Here is a 22138-nt window from a genome sequence, read left to right as displayed (position 1 = left end):
GCCTCTGGCGGAACCATGGGACATGAACATCAACACAGCGCCCAGCGGCAGCACAGACCCTGGTCATCCACCTCCATCAGCAGCATGGCCCGAACCATGTCTCCTGTGGCGGCCCTGATTGACAGGCGTACTGAATATGTTTATAAACTGATGGTTTACCCAAAATTAAAATAGGCATAATTTTGCCACTGCACAAAATTGGCTGTAAACAAATCATTCAAAAACATACTGAAAATGTTATATTTTATGGAGAAAATTTACTCTCAAGAATTCAGAGGAATAAAATCATCAAAATCATCAGTATTTGAACATTTATGGGTCAATATGCTCTCTCTTTACGGACCCACACACATATTTATATATTACATAAAATTAAATTTGCCTTAAAAAGGTTGACACAATAAGGTTTCCTTCAAGTATAAATTATGCTTTATTGTTCTACCACTACCCATTATAAAGTGAATGACTATCCTTAATTTAACAAAACCTTCTAAGAAAGGAGGTGGCAGCAAGGGAAGGTGGACAAGGGCAGGGAGGCAGAACGGAAGCAGACAGAGGCTAGGGAGGAACTCCGCTGATTGGCTTGCTGAGCTTGCTCCTCTGGTCACGTCTTTATCCGCACGGGGATCAAAGATAACAGGAAGTGGGGCTAGACACTAAAGCTCAAAGCCTACCCCGGACAGGAAGTGCGGCTAGACACTAAAGCCCACCCCGGAGGTGTACTTCCTCCAGCCACGATCACCCCTCCAGGTCACACGGCCTCTCCAAACAGCTCCCGAGTTTGCAAACACACAGGCCACAGGGAAGCATTTCTCAGTGAAATCCCTACAGCTTCCAAGTGAAAACTGGTGAGCGCTGTGAACAGGAGAGAAGGCAGGGCAATCCGACCAAGGAAGACAAGCGCACAGGAGGACCCTACGATTATCGATTATTGTAGCATTGAGTACCCCATAATTATTTTATTACAACCACTCGCAAACTCTAACACACTGTGAAGAGATGAAGTAAGAAAAATGGCTTCTATCTTTGGCCTTTAAACAAGGTACATGTCTGAAACAAAATATTCTGACATGTGCGGGCATTCTTTGTATTAGGAAAAGTCAATAACATATGTGGCCATATACGTCTATAATATGTTTCATGTATTTACACAGATTTGGAATATTACAGGGTACTCTTAGCAAAATCACTCCATAGGATTTCATGAACTAAATCTATGAGAATTATGAATTATTGAGAATTCTGTTGGTATCCTCAGTGAACCAGGAGACTGAAGGAAAGGAAACATCAGCCAACAGCACGGCTAGAACACGGAATGCTGCTCCCACAGCCGCCCTCAGCCACTGCAACCCAAGAATCTCCAGCTGCAGCACTTCCAACAACATTCACATGAATAATGAAAATTCCAAAGTCGCATTAGGCCTGGGAAATACCCCTACTGAAAGAAATCAAGGAAGAGAAAAGAAAGGAAAAGTCCAGTTTGTTTTCTTGAGACTGCCCAATTTATTATTAGGCAACATTTACATACCTAAAACCATCCAACTGTGTGTGTGTGTGTGTGTGTGTGTGTGTGTGTGTGTGTGTGTGTGTGTGTGAGAGAGAGAGAGAGAGAGAGAGAAGGTATGCATATGCATCTCATGACTGCAGTGCCAAAGGATGCCACAAGAGGGCATCATATCACTGGACCTGCAGCTCCAGACAGCTATACACTGCCACATGGGTATTAGGAATCAAACCCTTGTTCTCTAGAAGAGCAGCCAGAGCTCTGAACTACTAAGCCACGTCTCCATTCCCCTGTGGCTATTATTTCCATGGGTTCTTTAGTCTGTCTAAGTAGAAGAAAAAACAATATTTCTACAGTATTACAAATTAAAGGACAGAAACGCTAAAGGAATGTCCACTAGAACTGAAGACTCAAGACTGGACTGAACCACAAGAATCAACAGTCACAGTCTGATGTCTGCCAGCTTTAGAGTACAGTGAACCCTGTGTTAGAAGAAATATTATATTTGAGGCAGAAGACAGCATGGGCTCAAAGCAGAAACTGACCCTCCCCTGAGCCTCCACCCCCCCCCCAAGGGGAGAGCAAAGGGATTTAAACAGTGCTGCTTTAGTATCCGCAGCAGGTAGAAGCCAAAGGAAAGATAAACACCCTTGCCTATGTACAGGGAGGTTGTCTTGTCTGACAAAGTAAGCAATCTCTGAGAAATTTCTACACTACATAAAGAACTGCACATCTTCGCCACCCAAAGCCAGTCTTTCTGGTGACCACCACAAGCTCCCAGAGACCGCCATAATTTAGAATACTTCATGACTACACTGATAACTACAGACACTAAAATGCAAAGCAAGCCAGCCATGCTGATGTTCACTTTTAAACCCAGCACTCAGGAAGCAGGGGCAGGTAGATCTCTGTAAGTTCAAAGTCAACCTGGTCTGCATAGCAAGTTCAAAGCCATCCAGGGCTATGTAGGAAGACCCTGCCTAAAACAAAACAAAAATTAAAAAAATTAAACAGACTTCAGCATTCTTGTAATTAATTCATTTATGTTTTTAGTCACAGTCATTAGCTTCCAAGTGACTACTTTATACCACATACTACCCTATACATTAGTGAATCTAGACGACTTAGATGTGGTAAGAAATGCAGTAAAGAGTGTGTCACAGATGTGTGACAACAGTAAGTGCTCTGGCACACACAAAGGTCCAACAGGAAGGAGCAAGGAGGTGGGGCCGAACTCAGAATACGCAGTGGGTAAGTTTCAGGGACACTTGAAGATAGGCTCGAGGACAGGAGGAGGGGCTACGCAGGTATACACCACGGAAACAGCAGCAGCAGCAGCAACAACAACAACAACAACAACGACAACAACAACAACAGCCCTCCATCTAGAAAGAATGCCCATCGTAAAGACCTAAGACAAGAGAATGCTCGGTGTGTTCAAGAGCAGGAAGGAAGATAGAGGACCAGAACCCAGGCAGGGGCATTAACAGCGAGTGAGGTCAGAGGATGAGTGAGTTAGACGCTCATCACTGCTGGATTCGGCTTCTCCATGATATGCAGAGCCTGGGCAGTTTGGAGCAAAGGAAACCCATGCTCTCACGAGTTTTTCTGCTGTCCACTCCCAGCCTTATTGAAGAGTAATTGACTATGAGTTCAGGCAATAAATGATTTGTTGAATATTCACACCATGAAGAGATTCCTACAATCGAGTTAATTAACACATCCATCATTATATATAATGACTATTTTGTGGGCAGGGGAGGGCAGCAAGGACACATTATAGTCTAATCTCTTCACAACTTTGTAATATAATATACAGTGGACTATTATTAACCAGAGTTATGATGCCACAGGTTGGGAGCCCTAAGAGCGACTCATCTTCTAATTGAAAGTTTAGAGCTTCCTTCCGTGTTCACTCATCATCCTGACAGTCAAGAAAGAGGACTGAAAGGGAGCACGAATGGGAGCACGGAGAGCAGTACTCAGGCAGCACGGTGTCGGAGATCTCAGGAAATGAGGTGTAAGTGCCATACTGGTGAGAAATAAAGGTAATGCTCTGTGTACATAAAGTCCTAAGGTACCCTGGACGAACTCAAACACCAATCATCTGCTGTCTGAAGACAAACTCATGGGTTACACTCACTTCAGACAGCTTCCTAATATACACAACCACAAAACCCAAACGCTAAGCAACTACTGTCAGAGCTGGACTAAGACTAATTCATGATGATAATAATCTTCAATCATTTCACTTTAATTAAACAACACAATTACCTAATATCTGACATCAATTACTAAGAACAGCTCAATATCTAATAAGCAACTACTTCATTTTAATGTTGAATATTTAAATAAAAACCAAGAAGGCTATATAATGATTTGATAAAATTGCAGCTAAAAATATATAAAGGATAAAAGCAGACTGAAGAAAATAAGCAACAGGGATCCAACCTGAACTAAGATAAGTTGAAACAGAATGCCCTGTAGCAACAACAGAAGGAAGAGACAGGTCCTAATTAGGTGTGAGGGGGAAATGGCTCCCTCAAATCAGCTCATCAGAGGAGAATCTCTTAAAGGGACTATGGACAGGAAGGCAGACATGCAGAGCCAACAATAAATACATCATGACGGACCAAAACAGACAAGTGCAAAAAGGGCTCTATACCCAAGCCTAAAGGGTCAAGAGGACGGGACGCTGTCACCTCAGTCTGTCAAGAGCCACCTATAAAACAGGACCCAGCTGGCACTGAGAGGAGAAGCTACTTCACGGGTGGACCCAAGCTGAGAGTGAGAGGAAATAGTGTCCGGACTTTCTTCTCCCACCCTCTTCACTCTCCTATCGGAACCCACTGTCCAAACTTAATGAGAAGCCAGGGGGCAAAGGAGCCCAAATGACGGAGGTCAGCTTTACAAAGCACAAGGCAAAACATTCACCAAAGGAGAATGGAGCCACCACAACCAAGGGCAAGCGATCGTCACCAACTACGGAAACAGCGATGCCTCTAGACCGGCTAAGAATCATTAACTGAGGACACACTCCTCTCCTGGCAGCGTATCCCTATAACATGTGAACACATGTGTACAAGCTGAGGTTTAAAAACACAGATATTTTTAAATCAGCAAGATGGCTTAGAAGGAACAGCACCAGTCACTGACCACCTGAGTTCTATCCCTGGGACCCACACAGTAGAAAGAGAACTCAAATCACACAAGCTGTCCTCTGACTTCCACTGAAATGCTGTGTTGTGTGTACTTGTGCGTGTGCAAGTGTGTATGTGTGTGTGTTTGTGTGTGTCTTTTAAGATTTATTTATTATATTTGTATCTTTTCTTGTATGTATATAAGTACAACTAGAGTCAAGGATAGTTGCTGGTCACGATGTGGTTGCAGGGAACCGAACCTGTCTTCTGAAAGAGTAAACAAGGCTTAGTCTCTAAGTCATCTCTCCAAACCCCATCATTTTTATTTTAAATCATTATTAAAAGTAAGAATGAAAAGTTATATGTAGACTTAATAAAATCACAGCTAAAAGCATGAACTATACAAGCAGACTCCAGACACACCAGTGTCAGCATGTCAGCAGTTGCAATACCCACGGGCCCTGAGCCAGAGCGCTGGCTCCCGTCAGATCCTTCCACGGGCTCCAGGGCAACAAACTTCCCTAAAGTTCCATTTCCTTCTTACCAGGTCAGGGTGTACCATGCTTTCAATCAGGCAGCAGGGGCAGGTAGATAGATCTCTGAATTTAGAGCCAGCCTGGTCTACAGAGTGAGTTCTTTAACAGCCTGGGCTACACAGAGAACCCTGTCTTAAAACCTGCCCTCCTCACAACAACAACAAAATCCCTTGCCAAACCACTTGAAATTACCTTCAAATATATGTATAAGGGGATTTAATTTTATGTCCTTAAAAATATAACCACATCATAAAAACAACTAAAAACTTGAGGCAAAAGAAAACAGAAAAATAAAAGTTTCAACTTAAAGCCACTGTGAGCATATATGATGCAAAATCACAAAAAAATTAAGAAAGCAGGTATTGTAAACATGGTTTATTAGCTAGTTCCCAAAGCATTTCTACCCATTATTGTAAGTTCTTCAGTATGTTAAAGTGGGTTAATATTAAATCAAAAATAATTTAGCTGAGCACTATGATCTCCAGAGTGCATAGATGTACAGGAGAGAATAGGCTTAGAAAGCAACAGCATAGAACACACACTCCTCCAGCCTGTGTCCTGCATAACCTTTGGAATGTATGACCTTTAAGTGGCTGAAGGTTGCCTCAGAATTTGGCTCCGTTTGACGGAAACATCTGTTCCCCTCGCAGGTATACTGTAAGGCCTCTTCTCTCGGTTGGATTCAGAACACAGCAAGAAAGCCCTTGTCTGTCCAACCACACAGACTTCAACACTTGTAAATCAAGTCTGAGAGGACAGCAGCAGGCCCAGACTCCGTCACCCTTTCCCAGGCTGCCAGGCCAGCTGACTGCTGTGAGAACCGCTCTTATCATGTCAAATCAAAGCCTGTTGAGATGAGGGACTGTCAGAGGCATCTGCAGAATTCCCAAACTGGAGTGACTTCGGAGCACTGACAGATGCATCTGTCATTTTCTACCTTCTACTAACCTGATGTCCACTGCGCTGACACGCTAAAGCTGCCCAAGATGGATTCCAGTTCTTTCACGTTATTCTCGCATGTCTCCACTAGGAAGGCCTGGTGCTTCTTAGCCTTTTAATTAAGGAGAAAAAAGCATACATAATAAGGTTACATACTGCAGTAGCTGAAGATTTTACTGTAAATTTATATAGCATAATTAATTGTCTAATTCAAACCCATTACTAATAAACTCTGTCTTACACATTTTACTTGGTCTCAGACTTTGTACACTAAGGACTTAAGTTTCTCACATTCCCTAGGTACTGTGTACATACAAACCTTTCTATCCTCAAAATAATTCTATGACAAACGATAATCATTTGATGACAATAAAACTGAAACAGGAGACTGGAAGGATGGCTTGATCGGGAAAGCACTCGCTGCACATGCATGGCGGCCTGGGTGTAGATCCCTAGAACCCATGTGGAGCCCATGTATGACGGCATACACCCATGACCTCACTGGGGAAGCAGAGATGGGAAGATCCCAGGAACTCAAGATCAAATCCACCAAGCTTCAGGTTCGATAAGAACCCTGTCTCAGAAGACATACTGGAGAGCACGAAGGCTATCACACACTGGTGACCTTGGGCTTCAGTGAGTGTGCATACAGATATGCATGTGCACATATGTATGTGCATACACCACATACAGAAAAATGAATAAAGATCGTTGTTAACCTGAGATGGAATAACTCCGCAATACTGTTGTCTAAAGCCCTGCTGGCGGTCACATGGTGTGAGCCGTCACAGGACAAGAGTGAAGGCTGTCAGAACCAATAAACGCAGCGCGGGGGGGGGGGGGGGGGGGGGGGAGCCAAGCAACGGGATCTGCAGTGACAGGGGAGTCCCAGATACAACTAGGACGATCCATAGAAGGCGGAGCATGTAGCCACACCCACACTGGGTCACCAATGGCTAGACTCCCCCCAGTAAAAGGAGGGATCAAGATTAAGCCTGAGGATTAAGGAACTGGGCGGACCTCTGCACTGGATGGGAATGACAGAGGCCATCCAGGCTGCTGGTGGTCTCTGGCTTGCTTGCTTGTTTGCATATCTGCTCACAGTAGGCAGGGAGGGTAAAGAATTCACTGTCTGCTCAAATTCCATGAAAGGGACAGAAGTTGTCGCTGGCCCCAGGTCGGCGCCTGGTCTTAAGTGAATATGTGAAAATGACAGGCAGCTAGCTACCTGTCTGACAGGCACTACTGCAGAGCCAGGGAAGCGTTGGAGAATCAGTTCCAGGCACTGTCCACCATCCACCTTCAGTGTGTTTGATGGGGAAGGGAGAGCGCAACAGGCTTTGGGACCTCTGGCATCTCTAGCCAACTCAAAAGACAAAGGGGGGAACTGGAAAGTCTAACATCATGGAAAGAATGTTCCAAGGAGAGTTTCAACTGTGCTCAGTGCCACAGAAAGGCCAAGCAATGGCGGACTAAGGTATGCCCACTGCACATGGTGGCAGCCATTACTGACTTTAAAGAGACGACTTTGGCTCTAGTGTAGCTGTAACCCAGACTGAAATAGGGTGCACAAGAGAGAAGCCTGGTTTTTTGTTTTGTTTTGTTTTTTCCTAATTAAGTATAAAAATGAAGATATGGAAGCAGAGACTTCAGAAAACCCTTCCATGGTGAGAAGGGAAGAAGGAAAAAAGAAAAAGGGTTGAAATGGAGAACAGGCCAAAGAAGAGTTGTATTTTAATGTGAGAAAACATAAACTTACCTAAAGGCTGATGAGATCTCTCACTAGCAGTGAAAGAATCCTTACAAATACAAAACAGGATAAATATGGTAGGACAAAAGCACATCCTTAGAACACAGAACCCCTCTTGTCCACGGTGAACTGCTCCAAGGATCCAGAGGATGCCAGAAAGCTCAGAGCACAGCACTGAGAAAATGCATTCTAGATTTTTCTGTACATATACAACTATGGTATGGGTTATTTATAAATTAGGCACAGCAAGAGGTTAATAGTAATAGCCTAAGATACAACAATTATAATCATAGGTGCTATTCTAAAAATATCAATATGGCCATTTTTCTATCAAAATATCTTATTCTGCCTCCATTTTTAACTTAAAGGATTGTAGTTTGGATGGGGAGCTGTCTGAATTGTTAGTACCACTGCTCTTGCTCTTGGGAAATTATTAAATGAAGTAAGGATGACCTGAACACAAACGTCTGTGACATTAGGATGACTCCACCTGGCCCCTGGGGATGCTAATGATTAACAGGCAACTAGTGTATAGAGCACAGGTGCCTCGTGTGTCCTGGGCAGCAGGATGCAGGAACCATCGTGCCATTCAGATGCCTTTATTCCAACATAGGGATTCTCCATTTCTAGAATCTCTCATTTAATACTCGTAGACCATAGTCAGTCTCAGATAACTAAAACTATTAACTACAGCTGATAGCAAACTCCTGGTGGTTAGGGATGTACACTGCTTGCCTAGTGTACTCAAGGTCTTGGGCTCAATCAGGTCTTGGGCTCAATCCACAGCACCACAAAACCTGGGTCATGGGCTACTGTGTGTAACATCAGAATTCCATAGTCAGGTCTTAGCTCAATTACCACTCAAGAAAAGTTATCTTCAGACCCTGGCAATGCCGACTTCCTTCATCACGGCGCCTATCAAGGGAGTTTTCAGTGTGTGTGGCTCAAAGAAACGTATGAAGAGGCCTCACCAATAGAGATTTAGCCCCGGGCCAGCACCTAGTATCTAAATGATAGATAGGTAAATAAAAGATGTAATTAATTGGCCTCTTTTGCATGGTATGGAAAGAACCCTAAGACATAGTGGTCTGTTGGACTTATATTTCAAGGATAAATTCTACTGGGTTGTAATATAAATTCCTTTTTTTTTCCTCCTGCTAAAACTTGTGTGTGCTGGTCTCATGCTGAGAATTTTACCAGCTGTATTCAAAAGGCTTGTATGTGGCTTTCTTGTGTCTGTGCCTGGGTTGGTTACCAGTGTGGTATCACTAACCACAGAATGAAATACAAAGTGTTTTCTTTTCTCTCTGATTTTTTTTTTGAGAGAATCTGTATTAAATCTTCATAAATGGTTAGAATGAAGCAATATAGTTTGTGCTTTTCATTTTAGGATTTTTTTTCCTAATTAAAAATTTAAATATCTTACTTGGTTTTCTATCTCTTTTAAAATTATTTTGGTAGTTTCTATCTTCCCAGAAGAGTACCTGTTTTAACTAAATTATCTAGCTTGTTAGCAAACAGATCTTTAGAGTATTATAATCATTTTTATTTACATTTTCTCCATGGTTCAATAATTTGGATCCTCTTTTTTTCTTTGATGACTCTGTCCACGTATTGTCAGGTCAGCTATGTCTTCATGCAAACAACTTTTGGTTGGTTGATTTCCTCTACTTTTAATCTCTTTCTTTCTTCCTTCCTTCCTTCCCTCTTTGTTACTTTCTCCACTTGTCTCAGTTAGGTTCAAGCCCCTGGAGAAGGATGCTAGGTCCCTAACATGAGAATGTTTCTTCTTAAACATCCTTCCTAAGCACAACACTTCCACCCTATAAAGTTTGCTGTGTGTTCAAAGAATTTTTTAATTTATGTGTGATTTCTTTTAAACCCACTAGCTACTTGGAGTGTGTTCACTAATATTTCATATTTTCTAATTTTCCCAGACTGCCTTCTATAATTAAGTTCTCGTTGAATTCTATCCTATTCAGAGGCTTTGTATAACTTTTCCTTTTTTTTTCTTTTTGCAATCCTAGGGATTAAACCTAGAGCTTGTACATGCTAGGTTAGCATTCAGTTACTGAGCTATAACCTCAGTCCACTCTGTATAACTTTAATCCTTCCAAATTTATTGACTTTTTACATAGCCTAGACAATGACAGTCTGCACAAAGGTTGTGTTTATACTTGAAAAGAGTGTGCTGCAGCACTGATGGCTATGGCTCCACAAATATCTGTACAGTCAAGGTTGTTCATACTTTTGTTGGTTCTTGTATTTGTTGGTGTTATTCTTCCTTGGGCTTACTGGGCTACTCACTATTGACAGGAGTATGCCGGGATCTGCAACAAGACACCATTTTCACATTCAATCAGGTCAGATGCCATCACTTTTTTTGAAGCTATATTGCTTGTTCTCTCTCTCTTCTCTTCTCTCCTCTCCACCCTCCCCGCCCCCGTGTGTGTGTGTGTGTGTGTGTGTGTGTGTGTGTGTGTGTGTTAGCTTTTCATGATACATTGACCCTACCCTGTCATTGTGAGATATGTCTATGTACCTACTGCAACATTTTTATTCCAAAGTCTATTTTGATTGATATCACTCTAGCTCCAAGTGGTTCTTGTGTGCACAATATTTTATTCTCAATTATATTGATATATATATATTGTACTTAATATTCATCAAAACCTCTACATGATAAAAATTGTTAGTGCTATTTTATGAATGAGCAAACAGACCACAGGAATAATCACTAGAGGTCACACAGCTGCTATGACATGGGAATGGCACTAAAACTCAGTTCAATCTGTCTCCAAAATGTGTTCTTTCCTGCAAAACTTAAATATCAAGATTGGGCAGACTGGAGCAAGCCTTTCACCCCAGGACTCTGGAGGTAGTGGCAGGTGGATCTACATGATTTCAAAATTAAATGGGCTCATGAACAGACAGTTCTCGAAAAAAGAAACACAAATGGCCAATAAACATTTTTTAAGTGTTCATTCCCCTGAGCCTTCAGGGAAGGGCATACTGAAAGTATTTCAAGGTAAAGGACCTGTATGCTGTAAATGTGTCTGTTATGCTGTAGATGTGTCTGTTATGCTGTAGATGTGTCTGTTATGCTATAGATGTGTCTGTTATGCTGTAGATGTGTCTGTTATGCTGAAGATGTGTCTTTTATGCTATTGATGTGTCTGTTATGCTGAAGATGGGTCTGTTATGCTGTAGATGTGTCTGTTATGCTGTAGATGTGTCTTTTATGCTATTGATGTGTCTGTTATGCTATAGATGAGTCTGTTATGCTGTAAATGTGTCTGTTATGCTATAGATGTGTCTGTTATGCTATAGATGTGTCTGTTATGCTATAGATGTGTCTGTTATGCTATAGATGTGTCTGTTATCCTGTAGATATGTCTGTTATGCTATAGATGTGTCTGTTATGCTGTAGATGTGTCTGTTATGCTATAGATGTGTCTGTTATGCTATATATGTGCCTGTTATGCTGTAGATGTGCCTGTTATGCTGTAGATGTGTCTGTTATGCTGTAGATGTGTCTGTTATGCTGTAGATGTGTCTTTTATGCTATTGATGTGTCTGTTATGCTATAGATGTGTCTGTTATCCTGTAGATGTGTCTGTAATGCTATAGATGTGTTATGCTATAGATATGTCTGTTATGCTGTAAATGTGTCTGTTATGCTATAGATGTGTCTGTTATGCTATAGATGTGTCTGTTATGCTATAGATGCGTCTGTTATCCTGTAGATATGTCTGTTATGCTATAGATGTGTTATGCTATAGATGTGTCTGTTATGCTATAGATGTGTCTGTTATGCTATAGATGTGTCTGTTATGCTGTAGAAGTGTCTGTTATGCTATAGATGTGTCTGTTGTGCTATAGATGTGTCTGTTATGCTGTAGATGTGTCTGTTATACTATAGATGTGTTATGCTGTAGATATGTCTGTTATGCTATAGATGTATTAAGCTATAGATGTGTCTGTTGGCATTTGGTTTCATAACTCTGCATTTTGATTGGTTTTCTGTAATGATATCTGCCAAAAAAATTTTAAATCATTTTTAACTATTGCTTTTGTTTTTGAGATTATAATTACTTCATTGTCTCCTTTCCTTTCTTCTTTTTAGACCTTCCCATGTGCCTCTTAATGCTCTTTGAAAGTCACAGCCTCCTTTTTCATTACCTGTTGTTACATAATATGTATGTGTGTTCCTAAATACATAAATACATCTACTCAGTCTGTATACTGTTTTTTATATATATATATATATATATATATATATATATATATATATACATATTTATGTGTGTGTGTGTGTGCATGTGTGTGTGCCTGTATGTGTGTGTGCACACATGTAATGGCAGTACCAACCGTTTGGTACCGGATAGCGAATTGGGTGTTCTTCCCTCGAGAAGCCTTTCTCCCACTCGCAGCAGTCCTTAGCTGCCTGCAGTTCTTCATGTCGGGCTGAGGCCTACTGAGCTTCCCCCGACATCAGCATGGCCTCTGACGTCAGCCTTGTTCAGCTCATGTTTAGGCAGCCATGTTAATAAGACTTCCTAAGTGTAGCTTCTGACATCCTTCAGAGACACAACCTAGCAGCAAACTCCCTGTGCCTATGGCTCTGACAATCTTTCACCCCTCTTCTGATCCCAGAGGCTTAGCTGCAGCAGTGGGTTGCAGATGCATCAGTGGGGACTGGGCTGCACGGCTCTGCACTTAGACTGGTTGGGTTTTCTGTAACAACCTCTGTGTGTTACAGAGAGAAGCTTCCTTGATGATGTGAGGATTACTCTTGGATCTGACAATTTGGAGCTAGGAAGCTCAGACGAGAGATAACATGAGATGTTGGTTTTCTGGGTCTGGGTTACCTCACTTAATATGACCTAGTACCGTTCCTTTACCAGCAATGCTTGAAGATGGATCTCACCATAAATCCTCAGGAACACTGGTAAGGGGCACTGATGTGGCTTCAGTTGGCTACCTTCAACAGTCTGAGGAGTTCTCCTAAGCTTTAGGAACCTTGAATCTAAGAAATCTTTTTTTTTTTAAATACTATATATCTTTTTCTTTTTTTAATATTTATTTATTTTTTACAATTTTATTTATTTATGTATGAGTGCACACCAGAAGAAGGCATCAGATCTCATTAGGGATGGTTGTGAGTCACCATATGGTTGCTGGGAATTGAACGCAGGACCTCTGGAGGAGCAGCCAGTGCTCCTAACCACCGAGCCATCTCTCCAGCCCCCAAGAAATCTTTTTTAAAATACCTTTTTTAAAAACTACTTTAAGGGGCTGGAGCGATGACTCAGCAGTTAAGAGCACTGACTGCTCTTCCAGAGGACCCAGGTTAGAGTTAAGCACCCAAATGGGGGCGTACAACCATCTGTAACTCACTCTACTTCCAGAGGATCAGCTCTCCTCTTCTGGATTCCATGGACACCAGACACACAAGTAAGTGGTACACAGAAATATGTGCAGGCAAAATACTTATAAACATAGGTAAATAATATTTTTTTATAAAAACCACTGAGATTTCCTGTCAAAATAGCTATTATCAAGAAAACCAATAACAAAAGCTAATATATATTAACTCAAAAGCGAACCTTATCTACTGCTGGTAGGTGTGTAATTTGGTACAGCCATTATGAAAGTAAGCATGGAAGTTTCTTGAAAAACCAAAGCTAGAACTATCAAATGCCCCCACCATATCCCTCCTATGTATATACCTAAAGGACTATAACCTACCACAGAGAGATTTGCACATCCATACTTAGTGCTGCACTATCCACAACAGCAAAGAAACAGGAGCATCCTGGATGTTCATCATCAGGTGAGTTACTGAAAACAAGGTATACACAAACAACAGGATTTTGCCCAACTGTAGAGAAAAATGAAATTGGAGGCTGGAGAGATGGCTCAGTCGTTAAGAGCACAAAATATTCTTCTAGAGGACCTAGCTCCAGGCTCTGGGCACCCTAAGGTCACAACTGCCTATACTTTCAGTCCCACACAGGAACCTGTTTGCCTCTGGACTCTATGAGCACTGGCTATGCATGCACATACACACACATACACACACACACACACACACACACACATGCTTAAAAATAGTAAAACTAAATCTAGAAAAGTTATGAACTTTGCAGGAAATAGATGGATCTGGAAACTATTCTATTCAGCAAGGTGACAGAGCCTCAGAAATAAATATACTACATGTTCTCTCAGGTGGTGTACTGGTTGGAATGAGAATAGCCCCCAGATAAGGCTCATATATTTGAATACTTTATCTCCAGCACATTTTAAAAGAGGATGTTCACCTTGTAGCCATAGGCAAGCACAGAACAGAGAGAGAGGAGTCTGGAACAAAACATAATCTTGTCCCCCAAAGGTTAATCCCTAGTGACCTACTTTCTCTAACAGAACCTCACTTCAAAAGTTTCTACCTCTTCCAATAATGTCATCAAATTATGAGTCCATCAACAGATTGGTCTGCTAATTAAATTAGAGCTTTCATGATTCTATTACTTTTCAATGATTGGATCTACTACCTAGGGACCAATAATTTAATATTTCAAGTCTTTCAAGAGTTACTTCATATACAAGTCATTACAGGGCCTTCATATAAATCAAAATCTCTCTCTCTTTCTCCTCTCCCCCCCTCTCTCTCCACTACTTTAACAGTGTCAATCAGAGAGATGATGTTATTTACATGAGCTAAAACAGTACTCATGATATTATTACTATTTTTCTCTGTGAATAATAGCAACCAATAATTTTTATCACATTTTTACTATAAAATATTCATTAACCCATTAGTTTTGAACATGCCCAAACATTTTTGAAAAATGCTTTAGACAAAATCCAATAGAACATTTGAAGCAAAAATATCATCAAAGAACATTAACTTTGCCACAAAGTGTAACAATCAAAAAGCACTTCCAAAATTCTCTCTAATGAGAACAATCTTTGTTGTTATGCAGTAAGTTAAGTCCCCAAAGCATAGAAGATGTTCACATGACTTTTCAATCATAAGTTCTTCAGAGAATACAACATTCTTTTCAGCAAAATCTCAGGAGAACTAGAATTCCCTTTTCAATATATGTTCTCTCCTAGAGCTCTAACTAAATATCACTGAGTAGCAGAAAAACAAATCTCAAGAAATAATGGACTTAGGGAAATTTCATTGAAGAAAGCACCAGGCAAGTCATAATAATGGCAAATTGAAAATGAAAGCTCCCCTGTTTCAAAAGAAGAGAGTATCAAAATTCAGCTCTGTCTGTCAGTAGCTACAGCCACTGAGTTTCGGGCTGGTTTTGATAAGCAAAATTGCTAAGCAGCTTAAAACAGAAATACGGTTTAGCTGATTGTTCAGTTCATGGATTTTGAAATTAAAGGGTACATTTTTCAATGTAAAAATGTAAGGTTTTTTCCTTTTTATCATATGAAGGAGCAGGCATAGTGCACGGCTTCCAGAAGAGGCGTAGGAACCACAGGAGCCTGACAGGGAGGCTGTGTGCTGCTGGGGTGGGGGGTGGTCTCGAGAACTAAACTACTCACCTCTGAGAGCAGCAGACACTTAGTAGCTTGCTGCACCCCCCCCCATCTACATATTTTAAAGGCAAAGTCTTTCAAGATCCATGTCCCATGTTCATGTGAATATGAAACTAATTTTCTGCATCCTTTAAGTATTATGTTGAAACTCAATTCTGTGACATTAAGAGTCACCATAAGCCAATAATTTACTAACCAGACAATGAGCAAGAATTTCTGTGTAATTAAATTCACCTAGGTTTATACTGTTAAATAAAGCTTTTAAAATTATTAAAAAAAAAAAAAAAAGCTGGGAATGGGGTTTACACCTTTGATCCCAGAACTTGAGAGTCAGGCAGATCACTGTGCATTTGAAGCCAGCCTGGTCTACACAGTGACTCCATGCCAGCCAGAACTACATAGTGAGGCCCTGACCAAAAAAGAAAAAAACCTTTGGCACTACCCAGTTTGTATTTTCCAAAAATATGTTCTATATTTATGTTATATGTCTTAAAACAGGAGCAAATTCTTTGTGGGTGGTTTACTAATACTTGGTGTATCCTGGGCTAGGTTATCTCTAAATTATCCTTCAGTTCTAAATCTTAAATCTATGCTGGGCTGGGTTACCCAGTATTATTTTTGGCTTCAAGACTTCCTGAAGCCTTTGTATCTTATGACTAGCACTATGACTTCATTGAAACTAATAAGGAAATTGGTTAATTAAATAAAATAAATGGATTTAATTTCTCTCTTCCAATGCAGCAGAGAAAATTAAAACCAAGATGTGAATAATAGTCCTGAACAGGACCTAAACTAGAAACGTACTGTTGGTATGAATGAACTAGCCACGAAAGGCTTACCGTTGCACATTTATATCCTATAAAATCAAAATGCCTACGATTAAAATAAATTTCAAAAAGATTACAGAGGACCATGGAAACAACTTTGTTCCCAAAATGAATAAGCCAAAGAAGCAAAAGGTAAGAGTTTCTTCATGAGTCAAATTCTCTTCATAAGAAAAAGTATTAATTCAAAGTATCAGCCAGGGTTTTAAGATGTAACAACACAAAATTCCTATTTTGTGGCTTTAAAATTTTAATTTGATATTTTCATTTTTGTTTTCTTTTTCCTATTTTGGGGGGATGTCGTGTGTGTGTGTGTGTGTGTGTGTGTGTGTGTGTGTGTGTGCAGCTGTGTAGGTGTGGGCAGCTGTACATGTGCCTGCTCTTCCACCTTACTGAAGGCAGAGTCAACCCAACCAGCTGTTACCTAGCACCTTGCCTTGGTCTTTTGAGAACAAAATCAATAAAGGAATATGTAAACTATATGTAGATAACTTTGTACTACAAAAGGCTAATAATATAAAGTTTATACTCATAATTTACCATAATAAGAAACAGAGAAAACAAGAACATATGGTAGTGACAATTTTGGTTTCTTTTAAAAACACAGAAATGTTATAAGAATATGTTTTCATTTTAATCCCATGGGGCCGCATCAGACTGTCCACAGCGGCTGACTGTGATTTGCCTTGTGCCCTAGCAGGGGCATGATTTTGCCATCTGCAGTTTCTGCCAGTGTGTGATGTTTGAGATTCTGGGGACTCTTCTGAGGGTGTATAAATTCTAGGGCGCTGACAGCTGACAGGTTACTGATGCTGGTTGGTGGATGGATGCTATTGGTTGCTGTCTGTTAAGTAGTCATGTCCAAAGAAGAAACAACAAGGAAAAGAAAGTAGATAACATGACAAGGAAGGTCAAACTTGCCCCCAAAGAACTTGAAAAAAGAAAGAACGCAGGAAGCAGTCTGAAGATAACATCGTCCCCTCTCCCCTTTGTTCTTTGTCTCTCCTATCTAATGTTAGGGGGTTGAAAGAATGGAAGAAGAGGGAGTACGTAACGGTAGAAAAAAAAGAATGCACAAAGCAGCAAAAGACCAGCTACCTACATGGGTAATTCCTGTCCCAGAAGCCACGAGTGAGGACATGAAGACCCCAGCAGCAAGTGGGATGCCTCCCTGTTAGCTGTAGGTCAGGAAGGCCTCAGAAGCCCCCAAGTTGAATAGGCCTTTACAATTGCTCTTGGTTGCCCTCAGAATTAGGAGGGAATACCCTGATGTTGAAGACACCATGCACACTGATTGCAGGACATAGAAAAATCAATATGGAAACCAACTGGAAGCTCCATCCTGCTGCTAGTGTACAGTACCTGAAGGTGCAGCCCATACTATCGGGGCAGAACACTCACCCACAGTGTCACCCAGTGTACATCTTGAGTGCTGCAGTATCAGCCTGCCAGGAAGATGTGCTCACTGCTACCCTAGAGGCCTGACTTACTGAGTGTTCTACTTGTCTCTGTTGCTGTGATAAAGCACTCTGACCAAAAGCAATATGGGAGAGGAAAGGGTTTGTTTCAGATTTCAGGTTACTGTACATCTCTGAGGGGAGCTGGGGCGGGGACTTAGGCAGAAGCCATGGGGGTGCTGCTTGCTGTACGGCGTGCTCATCCCTAGGTAGCTTTCTTGCAGCCCTGGAACCCTTCCCAGAGAACAGAGTTGCTCACAGTGGGCTGGGTCTCCCTACATCAATTAATCATCAAGACAATCCCCACAGAGAGGCCCACAGGCCAGTCTAAGCTGGGCATTCCCTCTCCTGATACACTCCCTTCTCAGGTGTAGCTAGGTTGTATAAAGTTAATAGTTAAAACTAACTTGGAAAAGAGGTAACAAACTATCTTCTGACTGAATTTGAGGTCCAACCAGAGGAGAGAATTCAGGTTTGATTCCATAAACCTGGTCAAAAATTCATATCTGGGAAGGTCGTAGTTCTTGAGGAAAACTTACTACTCTCATTTTATTAAATTGATGTTTAATAAATATTTTAAATTTGTGTGCTGTCTTTGGCCCATGGAGTTTGTTTCGGCAGTGGATGGCTATAAACAGAGTCTAGTCAAAATGCTAAGAATAAGTGACTGTTGAATGTCCAACTCTAGGACACTGACCTCACCAATTCTATGTCTGGGAGTCTCCGTTGATGTGGAGGCAGAAAGAAAGAGCTGGATGTTAGACAGGTGAGCTATAAAATGCTATCCTAGAGGCACGGCTTGGCCATTGCAACCATGAACTCACAGGAAGTGCACTTGTGTGTACCTAGACTGATGAATTTTGACTAAGCCTGTCAACAGTCGGTCAGATGGAGGAGGGGCTCCTGGAGACTTTCTCCTCCATGGGGATGGACTGGCTACTTAGGAATGCTAGAAGAGAGAGAGTAACTGTCTTTCAACTGTGTAGCTACTGCTGAGCCCAGTGTTCCAAAGAATAGCTCCACACTCACGCTCATGTGGACATGCCTGGTTAAACTGAGTCACAAGACTAAACAAAAGACACGGCGAGGCACTTATAGGGAGAGTGGGGTTTGCAGGCAATGGGGAGGGGAAACAGGCAACGGCGGAAGTGAGAATGTATCGTATACATCCATGTGTGGGTGCTCAACTGTGAGAATGAACTGGATTAACAAAAGCAAATAATCCAAAACTCCACTGGTTTTCAGCTTCCTGTCTTTTCTTTATTATGAGAGTATCAAGATTTACTGACAGCAATGACAGAGGAATAAGAAAATCAAAAGAATATAGCAAAAAAAATTTAGGAAATGCAATAAATTAATAACTGTTGAAATAAAAATATACTTATTAGCAATAGAATTTTCATTCAGTTAATTTGTCAGTAGATAATATTTAAGTTTTCTAGTACAGGTAGGTAAGGAAACACAGAACAATAATTTTTGTTGTTACTGTTTTTTGTTTTTTTCGAGACAGGATTTCTCTGTGTAGCCCTGGCTGTACTGGAACTCACTCTGTAGACCAGGCTGGCCTCGAACTCAGAAATCCACCTGCCTCTGCCTCCCAAGTGCTCAGATTAAAGGCATACGCCACCACACCCAGATCAGAACAGTAATTTTAACTACTGGCTCAATGGGGGAGAGCAGCTGCCCCAGCCTGACTCTCAGGAGTTTGACTCCCCAGAACCCACAATGGATGGAGACAGCCAACATCCAAAGGCTATCCTCTGTCCTTTACATAGACACACACATACACATCTCACACACACACACACACACACACACACACACACACACGACAGTAATAAATAAAAGGAAACTTTAAAAGCAGAAAACACAAAAAGCTTCAGGGCTGGTGATATAAACTCAGTGGTACACCACTTACCTAACACTGAAGGGTTCAAGGGTTCAGGCCTCAGGATGCAGAAATAAACAACAAAAAAATTAAAGTTGAAAAAGAAAGGTTAACAGGGAAGGAAAAACAAGCAAAGAGAAGGAAAGAGTAAGACATAAGAAAAAGACAAAAGATATGTGCATGAAAATGCCAAAATGAAATTACAATGGTTAATCTCAACTGTCAGTTTGATAAGGTGAACTTTTAGGGGCGGGTGGGGATAAGGTTCTGCTGGGCTGGGAAGGCCGGCCCACTGCAGTGTGTCAGCTGGGCTGAGAAGACCCGCCCACTGCGGTATGTCAGCTGGGCTGAGAAGACCCGCCCACTGCGGTATGTCAGCTGAGCTGAGAAGACCCGCCCACTGCGGTGTGTCAGCTGGGCTGGGAAGGCCCGCCCACTGCAGTGTGTCAGCTGGGCTGAGAAGACCCGCCCACTGCGGTGTGTCAGCTGGGTCGGGAAGACCTGCCCACTGCGGTGTGCTTCTCCCTGGCTCTGCTTCTTGACTACAGATAAAATGGGACCAACTCCCTCAAGTCCTGCTGCCAGGACTCCCTCATCACATTCGTTAGAGCATTTCATTTCAGCAACAGAAAAGAATATCACTGACAGAAACTCGTCACTGTGTGCTAACTTTAAAATAACAATAAAAATAAGATACAAAGGATTTGAGAGAGGGAATAAGAGAAAACAGTATTAATTTGAACCACATAACCTGAAACAGTACATCGCTTAGATGGCAACCCAGTAATTCTTTTAACATCTCATTAGTTCTGCAACTGCTTGATAGTGACCTATCAAGCTTTAAAGAAACAACTGGTCTACAATTTTCAGCACTCTTACCAAAACAATAGTGTTTAATAGGAAGAACGCCAAGCAAACAAAGGTTTCTTCCCCCCCCCCCCAAAGGATTCTAATGAGCAGAAACTTCCCCTTGACTATCCTTCAATATGTAAAAGGCAAATTAAAATAAAAAATCTATTGCAACCAATTTTCTGATCACAAAACACTTATCAACTCTGCAGTGAATTAAGTTAAATCTTGCTTTTTAAATCTACTTATTAGAGCTCGAGACAAGAACTAGGAGAAACTGTACAACGTAGATCAGAGATAACATCTGAACTCTGCACTCCTACCCTCTGACCCACTTTCTAAACTGAGAACAATGTTGAGTAAGTAGCAAGCAGAGCAAACTCAGCAATGGGCTTAGCCGCCACCCCAGGGTGTTCTTCTCCACCTATCCATCCTTTTGAACTAAGAGTTAAGAACCAAGGCACACACAAAAAACACAGCTCAGTGGCCAAGTGCTCGCCTAGAGTTTAAATACAAATCATGGGGGGAAATAGAACAGTCTGTGATACGTGTGTTTCCTGTATCACTGAATGTCTTAACTCTACAGATCCCACATTCAGATGATAAATGATTCACAAGGCAAGCAAAGCCATTCCCCTGGGTCTCAGCGTACTGCCCATGTCATGATGAAGGGGGGGTCTACACTGTTCACTGCCCATCTCATGATGAAGGGGGGTCTACACTGTTCACTGCCCATGTCATGATGAAGGGGGGTCTACACTGTTCACTGCCCATGTCATGATGAAGGGGGGTCTACACTGTTCACTGCCCATCTCATGATGAAGGGGGGTCTACACTGTTCACTGCCCATCTCATGATGAAGGGGGGTCTACACTGTTCACTGCCCATCTCATGATGAAGGGGGGTCTACACTGTTCACTGCCCATCTCATGATGAAGGGGGGTCTACACTGTTCACTGCCCATCTCATGATGAAGGGGGGTCTACACTGTTCACTGCCCATCTCATGATGAAGGGGGGTCTACACTGTTCACTGCCCATCTCATGATGAAGGGGGGTCTACACTGTTCACTGCCCATCTCATGATGAAGGGGGGTCTACACTGTTCACTGCCCATCTCATGATGAAGGGGGGTCTACACTGTTAACTGCCCATCTCATGATGAAGGGGGGTCTACACTGTTAACTGCCCATCTCATGATGAAGGGGGGTCTACACTGTTCACTGCCCATCTCATGATGAAGGGGGGTCTACACTGTTCACTGCCCATCTCATGATGAAGGGGGGTCTACACTGTTCACTGCCCATCTCATGATGAAGGAGGGTCTACACTGTTCACTGCCCATCTCATGATGAAGGAGGGTCTACATTGTTCACTGCCCATCTCATGATGAAGGGGGGTCTACACTGTTCACTGCCCATCTCATGATGAAGGGGGGTCTACACTGTTCACTGCCCATCTCATGATGAAGGGGGGTCTACACTGTTCACTGCCCATCTCATGATGAAGGGGGGTCTACACTGTTCACTGCCCATCTCATGATGAAGGGGGGTCTACACTGTTCACTGCCCATCTCATGATGAAGGGGGGTCTACACTGTTCACTGCCCATCTCATGATGAAGGGGGGTCTACACTGTTCACTGCCCATCTCATGATGAGGGGGGGTCTACACTGTTCACTGCCCATCTCATGAT

At 41.9% G+C, this 22138-nt stretch overlaps 1 protein-coding gene across 1 annotated transcript in view; it reads right to left on the bottom strand.

Annotated features, from left to right (window-relative positions):
- Positions 1 to 22138, bottom strand: part of Ccdc171 (coiled-coil domain containing 171) — a 338028-nt gene that overhangs the window by 233879 nt on the left and 82011 nt on the right. The window contains exon 11 of the mRNA XM_052176698.1: positions 6129 to 6231. Coding sequence (XP_052032658.1) covers positions 6129 to 6231 — 103 coding nt within the window. The remainder of the gene's footprint in view (positions 1 to 6128; positions 6232 to 22138) is intronic.

This window comes from Apodemus sylvaticus, chromosome 3 (assembly GCF_947179515.1).
Source record: "Apodemus sylvaticus chromosome 3, mApoSyl1.1, whole genome shotgun sequence".
Classification (NCBI taxonomy): Eukaryota; Metazoa; Chordata; class Mammalia; order Rodentia; family Muridae; genus Apodemus; species Apodemus sylvaticus.
This window is presented reverse-complemented; position numbering and strand designations above follow the sequence as displayed.